Source organism: Olea europaea, unplaced genomic scaffold (genome assembly GCF_002742605.1).
Source record: "Olea europaea var. sylvestris unplaced genomic scaffold, O_europaea_v1 scaffold2447, whole genome shotgun sequence".
Taxonomy (NCBI): domain Eukaryota; kingdom Viridiplantae; phylum Streptophyta; class Magnoliopsida; order Lamiales; family Oleaceae; genus Olea; species Olea europaea.
This window is the reverse complement of record NW_019242668.1, coordinates 85,014-95,455: the sequence shown is the minus strand read 5'-3', so window position 1 is coordinate 95,455 and position 10,442 is coordinate 85,014. Positions and strand designations below refer to the sequence as shown.

The 10,442-nt window shown below is 34.0% G+C and overlaps 3 protein-coding genes across 3 annotated transcripts in view; 2 read left to right on the top strand and 1 right to left on the bottom strand.

Annotated features, from left to right (window-relative positions):
* Positions 1–220: 220 nt before the first annotated feature.
* LOC111382209 (ethylene-responsive transcription factor 9-like) lies at positions 221–718 on the top strand. The gene has a single exon (XM_023006114.1). It carries the CDS (start codon positions 221–223, stop codon positions 716–718), a length of 498 nt encoding a protein of 165 aa, XP_022861882.1.
* Positions 719–6,237: 5,519 nt separating this feature from the next.
* Positions 6,238–7,005, top strand: LOC111382208 (ethylene-responsive transcription factor ERF110-like). Its single transcript, XM_023006113.1, has one exon. The coding sequence runs from the start codon at positions 6,238–6,240 to the stop codon at positions 7,003–7,005; it is 768 nt and encodes a 255-aa protein (XP_022861881.1).
* Positions 7,006–8,548: 1,543 nt separating this feature from the next.
* The window catches only part of LOC111382207 (probable LRR receptor-like serine/threonine-protein kinase At1g51860), a 6,339-nt gene continuing 4,445 nt past the window's right edge, over positions 8,549–10,442 (bottom strand). Inside the window, exons 6-10 of the mRNA XM_023006112.1 lie at positions 9,960–10,027; positions 9,705–9,811; positions 9,552–9,629; positions 9,267–9,448; positions 8,549–9,050 (exon numbers count right to left, since the gene is read on the bottom strand). Of these exons, the coding sequence (XP_022861880.1) occupies positions 8,929–9,050; positions 9,267–9,448; positions 9,552–9,629; positions 9,705–9,811; positions 9,960–10,027 (557 nt within the window). The 3' untranslated portion in view covers positions 8,549–8,928. The remainder of the gene's footprint in view (positions 9,051–9,266; positions 9,449–9,551; positions 9,630–9,704; positions 9,812–9,959; positions 10,028–10,442) is intronic.

Genomic DNA, 10,442 nt, shown 5'->3' with positions numbered 1-10,442 from the left:
ACGTGTCCAAAAAACAACGCAGCTACCTGCCACGTACTCTCACGGGTCCCACATTCCAAGTATAAACCAACACCAGAACCACCACCGCACAGCTGCCTATAAACACAGCCTCACTCCACTCTCCCAGCCATGCCCTAAATTTCTCACAGTAATGGCGCGAAGACCATTGGGGAGGAGGGGCAGTCTGGAGGTAAATGGGGTTCATTATCGAGGAGTGAGAATGAGGAGATGCGGAAAATATGTAGCCGAAATAAGAAATCCGGCCACCAGGTCTGTCGTCTGGCTGGGGACTTATTACAATGCGGTGGACGCAGCCATGGCCTACGACTCCACCGCCAGGCGGATTCACGGTGCCAAGGCCAGGACCAATTTCCCCCTAAAAGATGGCCGTAACATGCAGAGTTTTGTCCATAATGGAGTGGAGTTATCTCCTTTGGACCTCACCCTCGCTCCACCGAGGAATTTTCCGATAGAGTGTTATCACCGGCAGCGCCAATTCTGTGCGGTTCATTCTCTTAGCCAGCCCAGGAGGCATGCAACTCCTACGGCGGAAGCTCCACTGGGTCTCTGCCTTAGCCAAAGATCAATGCTAGAGATTATCCAAACCTATGAGGAATTGCTGCAGATGAAGGCCGTCCAGGCCCAGCGCGACGTCCTTGATCTGGATCTCAACCGCCCTCCACCGTGGGATGAGGTTTTGACGCCGCCATTGTCATAAATTGAAAACTTCTTATTGGGGTTTATACTCTTCAAATAATATTTACTTATTTTCTTCGCTTGTAATATGCAATATTAATTACTTATTATCCTGGCTTGTAATATGTAATGTATTGGTTGTTTTTAATAAATCTCGTTCTCTTCAAAGTACAAATAGTCATTTATTTAATTTCTAATATAATTTTCAACTTCGATTAATGGCGTGGGGTCATCGGACCTCTTAGTATTAATAAAAAACTTCACACTCAAAAAATAAGTGAAAATTTTCGGTATAGATTGTGTAATTACACCTTCTCGCTTGGTAATTATTACATCAAAGCACCTTTTAGAATCATATTACAATGATCATAACTGAAAAATTCATAGTCTGGACAAGAAATTCCAGCGGCCTTGACTGAACAATTGTGAAATCTCCGTGTGTAATGTAACTATGAATCAAGAATCTCCACATGTAATCGTTATACCAAGTGTACTTACTAACGAAGATTTTGTAGGAGATGAACTTCAATCTGTAGAGGATGGATTGAGAAAGAGTTTAGAGGGTCAGGTTGAGCAATTTCTTCCTGGAAAACTTCAAGAAGATTAAAGATTGATATGGACCGAGATTAGATTAATTCTTGTTTTTATTTTTTGATAATTACTTATACGTGACTTTTGATAATTATTACAAACTTTTAGACCGAGCAAGAAAAATGTAATACATATAACGAGAATGATTGTTATTCAATTGGGTATTTTTTTATAAGTTATATTCGAAAAAATTAATTCAGTCAGAATTCTGATCTATTGACATGAATTTTTCTTTTGGCTCTTATCTCTCACGAGTCATGATAAATATTAAGCTATATATTTGCTTTTTTATTTATCATTTTCTGAAATTATCACATTAAGATTCTATTTTTCTTAGAAAAGATTGGTTGATTCAAAATTCTAACTAGAAAAAGGAAAAGAAAAATGTAATAATTTTGATTTTTGCTCACTAAATTCTTTATTTTATTTGGTATTACTATAAAAACATCTTAAACCTTGCATCTGTCTAAGAATGACAAAACTCTCCATCCTCACACTGCCTAATATGTCTCGGTTATTATTTTTCATTTTTATTTATGTAACAAAAATAAATAAATAAATAAATAAATAGGCTGTAAACAAGGATATATAGAAGGAAAACGCGGGCGGGGCTAGGTGGCTTGTTCGGGATTTTTGGAAGGCATGACTGAGATTAAAATATTTTAATGTACGTATTGCGTCTTTTAAACTAATTATATTATTTTTAAATATTACTTCAATTTTTTAAATTCGATTTAAATTGAAAAACGCGAATACAACATAAATAGAAAGACTTTGGACGGGACTATGCAAGGTAAGTTGGTGCAAAGATTTTGTCATCCCTTTGTTTCTCACCTTGCCTCGCCCACGTCCCTGCTGTCCGAAAATTCCAAGCGGGGTGGAGGACGAGCAGGCCTCCCCCAGTCCGCCCGCCTGGTTGCCATCCATATAACTTTTACAACAATAATAATATATATCAAAAAAAAATGTTAATTTATTCAAATATTATAATATAAATTTGATAATATTTATTTAAGATTATTTCTGTATCCAGTCGAGTATGAGTAGTAAGATTATTTCCCTTTTGCTGCGGCAATCACACTTAGAAAAGCCAATACGGAAATTTTGGCAAATGGCATTAATTTTTAACCAACATAACCGCCACCCAAAAAATCTAAAGTAAATTAATTTCCAAATTGTTATATACAGTCAATAAACAATTATTACACACCATTAACTTGAATTCAATCTTCATAATTTATATTATTAAAACTAACTCATGCATTAAATTATTATTTTAACAACACATAAATTATAAACACTTTTTTTATTATTATTTCTTCTCTCGTGAAATTTTCTTAATTCATGACTTATCCTTCCTAGTATGAAATTTTAATTATATTGTATTACTTATTATAATTAAAATAGTGAAATTTTAATAGTTTTGAACGTACAATTCACAAGCCCATAAGATAATAACTAACATCTTGAATGAAACCCCACTTCTCTATGTTCTTGATTTGTCTATGAAAAATAGAATAGTCCAATTGGAAAATGATTGTTATTTTCATAACTGACTAATTTCTTTTATATTTCAAGACATTCTTGATTTGGCTAAAATCTTATTCGAGTTTATATTCATCACGCTAATGCTTTTGGTCGTAATATTCATATGCGATTTTTATTATTTTTAAGTTTCGATTTTACATTTGTACTCACGCGGAAACGTACAATTTACAAAATGAACTAAATTCGTTTTATTTATTTAAGATTGGCGGGATTTTTTGAGATGAGTGTTATACATTGCTCAAATTGAAAATCAAGGTACTAAATTTAGTTAATTTTTTATATTGTTAGTCATCTACTATCTTAATTCGACACAACCAAACACGTTCTTATACACAGGTCAAAGTTTTATCTTCAGCTACAGTTGAATAGCAACTCTTTAAATGTTATTCTATCCGCTTACGTAGTACAGTGAGTTCATTCTTATCCCTAGATATCCAGACTTTTAATTTTTTCATTTTTTTCCTCACAAAAAAGCCATAAATTTATTTTGTCCTTCATTACGTTAATCTACCTATTTTAACTCGGAAAAAAAATTAAATTAATGCCTCACATGTGGACCCCATGAATAAAGGATAAAGATATTTATACAAAATCTTATTGACAAAATGGTGTACTCACTCTTACAAAATTAACATTTTCCATGTGAATTTAAAAAACGTCAGCTCGTGGTCCCTAAAACTATTGTGAGTAGTGAGTAAGTGTGTGTGTATAAAAAAAAAATTGTATATGTAGCATCACCCGTCAATAAATCCATTACTCCCCGAAAATACGGGAAAGTACAATTCCTGAAGCACAGAGTTCAATATTCAACGGAGCGTGGGGATGCGTAACGAACCAGTAAACTGATACTGCAATTCCCGCTTGTGTTTCAGACCCTTGGCCGAGGAGTGATGGTCTGTGCCACGTGTATTATAATTTTTTTATTTTTGCAATTTAATCACCTCAACTTACTTCTTTTATTAATTTAGTAGCCCAACTTATATTTTTATTTTAATTTGACTACCCGTTTACCATATTTAACAAAAATAATTGAATTTGAGATGTGACGGACATAATTAGAGACTTGGTTAATAGAATTTGTAAACTCATTAACCGAATTGGTCCATTGTTTATGTACATGTGATTTGTCGTCGTATAATAATGTTCATTTAAAATAGAAAATAAGTTTAGTGTTTATTAGCACCAAGTATTAGGAAGTGAAAAAATTTAAGCTCGATTAAGATTTCTCTTGGTAAATTATAAATCAAAAGCTCAAATTTAAATAAAAAAGTTGTACACCAAAGATTGAGAATGGTCATTTTTCTCTTCATTTCCGTGCAAACTTTAGTATTTGCATTTTTCGATTAAGAAAGTGTCAGTCATAATATGTAGACCATCCTGTCAGTGTACGTCTTCTAATTAATGAAACTTTATTCTTTTTTTTTAACCCCCCAAGCCGATCGCTTGAGCATTATAGTTGTCAATTTAAGTTGAGTGGCTAAATTGAAATAAATTAAATATAGTTGATTAATATGAAACAAAAATATAAATAAGGTTTCCTCCACTGAATTTTCGTACTTGTAAAAACGTGTAAAAATGTTCATCCTAGGTTGACTCACCGCTTCAGCGATTCACTTTCACTTTCACTTTCTCTCTCTATATCGCCGGATCCTGCTGAAACGGTGAAAAAATGGGTCAACCCGAACATGTCACCCAGTTCACTGTGGACCCTACTCTTGAAGGAGGTGCTTATTCCGAAGAGAGAATATTCCGTTTCTCTTCCGTTTGATTGCAAAGAAAAAATTTGAGTGGAAAGAAAACGAATTTCAGGAAACTGAATTACTTAAAAATTGATTTACTGAGATTTGTCAATTATTGTGATTGATTGGTATAATTTTCCACATGAAAAATATTGAAATAAAAGTGTTTTTTTGTGTTCGTTTGATTTTGTTTTACATAAAAAAATTTCCATTAAAGGGATAAAATTTACTGGTATTGGAGATAAAATTTGTTTCATTTGCCAAAAAAAAAAATCATCTATTTTTTGGTGTTCGTTTGACTTTGTTTTACATGAAAATTGTCAATTAGAGGAAAATATTTTTTTTACAGGGATAAAATTTGTTTTCATTGCAAAATAAATAAATAAAAATTCAATTTTCATTTTCCATGGAAAAGGGGCTTATCAAACAGCCCCTTAGTTCATTTTCTCAGTTCATTTTCTCTTTTATTTTTTTCCTTTTTTTTAAATTCTTTCCTACTTGATAGAATTTAATATTAGAAATCCAAAGAATTTCGTTTTCAATTTTTTCATTTACTAGTTAGGTCAAGTGACTGAAGAAAATGTTAATTGAAATTAATATTTGATTTGACTTAATTTATAAAACGATTTATAAATTGTATGTAATTGAACAATTAATTTTGTTGAAAAATAGTTTATCGATCTCTACCTCTTTATTTCATCCTCAAAGTTTATCAACATCTATTTGTATTCGTGGACAACCGACATTATGAATTTTATGTCAGCTAAATATTTTTTATCATACAATTTATTTATAAGTTGATAATCTTACAACGATTACTATTAATTTTAAAATTTTTGCCATGAATTAACAATCTTGTCGTTACATATACTATACAAGAATGTCGGACATTCAATTTTTGTAACTCTAAAATCACTGGATCGTGTGATCGTACATTAACTGACCACACCTTGATCATTTTATTGTCGTATTATAATAATTTTAAGCTAGTTGACAAGTTCGGATATTCAACTTCTTTGTTAAAAGATGTAACTTGTCGGGTTGTACTGTCAAATCTTTCTTTAATTAATGCTTAGTAAGATATCTATTGTTGTTTACTCTTATATTCCGACACACCGAACAATCCAATAATCACGGACATTCAATTTATTTGATAAAACGGTATAAACTGTTATGTCGGTTAATATCTTTAATTCTTAAGTTATGTATTCATATCTCTATTTCATTTATCTTGTAATATATATATCTATTAAGTGTACCAAATAGACCAAGATTTAAATGTTTTCATAAAATTCAATAGCAAAAAGTATCCTAATAGGTTTAATTTTCCTTCTTTTCTTTTTTTTTTGGTTTAAAAAAAATGAAATTCCAGAGTAACCTTAAATAAATTTAAGAAAAAAACAAGAAGCACCTCTTGGTTGTACACGTCCAGACTATTTGCCATGCATGTTATTACAACGTTAATCCCTAATTTCGACGTGTCCTAAGAACAACGCCGCCACCTGCCACGTACTCTCGTGGGTCCCACTTAAACACACTCCCTACTCTGTCACCCGCACGCCCACTCCGCCCCTCCTGGCGCGCCTATATAAACACCTTTCCCCTTCGTCTAGCCATACCCTAATTCTCTTACAAAACACAGGGAGGGATATAGAGATATATAATGACGCCGGTGAAGAGAGTGGGGAAGATGAGTGGCTGTGGGGTTTCAAATGGGGTGCATTTCCGTGGTGTAAGGAAGAGGCCATGGGGGAAATTTTCCGCAGAGATTAGGGAACCTGCAGGCAAGGGCCGGAGATGGCTTGGAACTTATAACACGGCGGAGGAAGCCGCCAGAGCCTATGATGCCGCCGCTTGGAGGTACCATGGAGCTAAGGCGAAGATGAATTTCCCTAATGTGAAGATGAACTTAAATGGCTGTACATGTATTATGCATGGGAGCGGTGGTTCTAGGAGCTCTAGCCAGAGCAGCACCATTGAGTCGTCGAATCGAAATGCCATCACCGTCGTGCCTAAGGCGGTAGAATCCAGTCCGGCGGTGGAATCCAGTCCTTTTGACTTGACTCTGGCTCCTCCTAGAAGCTTTCCCATTGAGAAATATTATCCACAGCGCCGCTTGACATCAGCTCCTTCTCTAGGCCAGCCGATGAGGTCTCACATCCAAAATCCGCCTCAGCGTCGCCTCCCTGTGGCTCCCAATCAGGGTCAGCGAGCGAGGGTTCCCCGGAACTACCGCCGTCGTCCCAGCACTCCGGAATCAGAGCCTGAACCGCCACCACTAGGTCTTTATCTTTCCGATGAAGCTAAGGAAGAGATCGCCGAATTCATCCGCACAAAGATCCGGGCAGGGACTATGCAATGGCATCCTACATCATCATCGGACGAAGAAATGGATTTTGATCTGAACGAGGAACCACCGGAGGATGATTGATGCCGGTCGCCAACGGCCATCTGAATTTAAATTCTCTATCTAGTAATATGGTGTGTTACTTTTGTTTGCAAGAAAATGTTGTTTTTTGTTTTGTGTTTTCAAGTTATATAACTTTTAGTTTCTTAAATCTTATGTTTGCTTAGTCTCTTTTAATTTAGTTTTTGAAATAATTTTCAAATACAATCCTCCAAAATTACTACAAACTCAAATAGAGAAAGCCAAACCATCGTTGAGCTCTCGACGAAAATGTAACAAAATGTGTATGAGAGATTTTGAGAACTTGATTGATCGTTAATCTCTAATTAAAAAGCAGGATCTGGGGATTAAATGATGAGTAAAGAAAAAGTTGTGCCTAATCCAATTTGGGGTGATGTAATAAATTCAAGAAATTTCGTTCAAATAGTAAACCCAAAAAAGATTATGAACTAGACAAATATTACTGGTGACGAGAAGTATGACCATTGCGTATAAAATGTAATTAGTTAACTTTACACTATACTATCCGGCCATTTTTTCAAAATGCCATAAGAGCATTGTTTCTATATACTAGTACCATAAATATATCTATTTGACACTCAATCTTTGATGCGATTTAATAATCATACTTATAAATATTAAATACGCTTTACTATGAATGTCCTTGTGTATCTTAAATTAAAATAACTAAAAAGGATATGGAATAATTATATAATAGACCATTGATTTAGAGTACATTAATTGTATTAGTAAATTTAATGTATTCCAAATTGTTAATATCATAAAATTATGTTAAATATGATTAAAATTTTGTCACCAATCAATAAGAAGGGATCATGAAAGTTTTTAACTTGGGATAAAATCTATTTTATAATTCAAGCATTTTTATTTAAGTATAAACTTTTACTGTGGGATAAAATCAGCATTATAATCAAGTATTTAATATATTTGCTAGGGATAAAATCTACTCTTTAGTTCAAGCATTTAAGAATACAATGTTAAATTGGGATAAAATCAGCATTAAAATTCCAGTATTTGATATAATTGGTAAGAAAAAAATCAACTTTATGATTCAAGCATTCAAATATATTTGTTGATGGAATCATGACTTTGCTTCATTTTCAACACTTAAAACTCATACAATCAAGATTCGAAGATAGGTTTTCTACCAAGAGATAAGATTATAATTCTTATATTTTTTCTTGTCACGAGTCAAATTAATTGCAGTAAAACTCTTTTACGCATACATCTGCTAAATACATTGCAACCAAATAAACGTTCTTGCATGTTGCCTCGTAAAAAAGAAATGTACTTACGTTGTTCGTAAAATTTAATTAAAAAAAAAAGGTAAATTAAAATTTACTTTCTTAAAAAGTAAGATTTATTAGTAAAACCAATCTTGAAAATAAAAGCATAAATTACTTTTTGGCCAAAGTGATAAAGATGGTGTAGGGTTAAGTGTTGGTGCATGTAGACGTGTATCATTCAAATATTATTTTCAACAAGATAGCTTCATTTTCACATGTCTAAGGTACAGACGAATCTATAAAATTGAAACTCGGAGAGGAGTACTAAATATAAGTTATTACATTTGTACAAAGCTTAGATGCACTGAATGAGACAATTCGTATGAATGACTAAATAAAATCAAAATTACCAATTGCATCACATACGAAGACCAGCGTGAGATACATACATCCAGACGATACACTCACATGATGAATGAATACATAAACTTGTACATTAGACGGATACATAACGATCTCAATTTCTGTGAGTTACATCAGTACTACTCCTCGTTGTACCAAACTAGAGGTGTTATTTAAATGACTAGGTACACTATAGAACTTGTGAAGCTAAAACCATTTGAAATGTCATGTTATGGGATGGCTTCTTGATGCGCACAAGTATGGCCACAAAATATTGGAATTTTGGCTTGTGTTTCAATCATGAAAGTAAGCTAGGCCCGTTCTCGTCTGCTGTTCGAGCATGCTCATGGCTGTGGTGTCTAGCCATCTGTACATCACGAGAAAAATGCGTTCTTGCTTTTGCATAAGGGGCGTCTCTCGCTGAGAAAAACAATAAGAAACTAAGTCAAAAGACCACTCTCTTATCTGGAGCCAATGCATTATATCCATATTTTTGTTAAATCATCATATCACCCTCATATGTCGAACTCTATGAACTAGATTTCGTTTCCTAACTTGGACTGGGGGCGAAAATTTGAAGCGAGGCATATAGGTTGGGACCAACAATGAAATTTTCCCAAATTTAAATATGCTTACCCGCAATTCTTTGAGCACGGAGAATATTTTGCCGCCTTTTCCACCAACACATTAAACATGTGACAAGGAGTAGGAACGCCACACACCCACCTAACCCAATGCCAATTTTAACACCAGCAGAAAGATGGGGTCCGCATGTCGGTAATCCAGGTATTCCACAAAGACCTTTATTATCTGTAAAACTGCAAACATCCATTGTAAGAATTATAAGATAGAACAATAAAAAAGAGTTCAACATCTATAAGAATTTTGCGGTGATAGAAAACTGGCAAGTCAAGAACATACTTAAAGCTAGCTCCGTGCAAGAGCCTTCCTCCAAGTGCAGCTGGGACTTTTCCAGAAAGGGAGTTGCTATTCAGATACCTGTACAATAAAATCATACTAGAGTCGTCTGAACTGTATTTCCATTTAATAGGAAATCAATTATCGAAATCTTACAGTCTCTTCAATGAGGTTAGCCGCCCAATGCTTTCAGGAATAGATCCATTGAAAAAGTTGTATGAGAGATCCCTGTCATGCAGATCTTCCGTCAGCATTTTCTTGAACTAAAAAGCAACCATTACGTATAGAAAAACAAACTACAGTTTTCCAATAATTATAGTAATATTAACAGATAGCCACATTGGGATTACCAAATTCAAACAAATATATTAGTTTTCTTAAATATTAACTTTCCAAAGTCCACTTGTTGACCTCTTTGTAATTACATTTACGAACTATTACTTGACACTCGACGGAGCCATTCGTGGTGGCGCCTATTGCTTGTCAGTCCATGGAATATGTCGTTGCAGCCTGGCAGATGTTTGGGGGAGGGAGGGAGTGGGTGCTATATTTCTGTATACTAGAAAGAATCATAATAGGGGAAACCAGAAACCTCTACCGACCGAAGAACTTCTTTGTTATAGGGAAATATAAGCCCATTTTGGCTAATGCTTATAAATTATTTATAATTGGTCAAACCACTTTTTATTCACACATTTTGTTGACCCACAATTGTTATCTATTTATTCACCACTCGTTTCTATCTAATTTTAACTGTTTATAACCAATTTCCAAACATGCTTTATATCACTCGTGAAATAAGAACATTCTCTTGACAAAAAAACTAACTCTTCCACCTAAAAGCTAAGATTACTTGGAAATTGATCCAAAAAACCACAGAATAAAACCTAGTAA

Bases quoted from the DNA above. Each gene is read 5' to 3' on its own strand.
- LOC111382209 (XM_023006114.1), top strand. From the start codon at position 221: ATGAGGAGATGCGGAAAATATGTAGCCGAAATAAGAAATCCGGCCACC.
- LOC111382208 (XM_023006113.1), top strand. From the start codon at position 6,238: ATGACGCCGGTGAAGAGAGTGGGGAAGATGAGTGGCTGTGGGGTTTCA.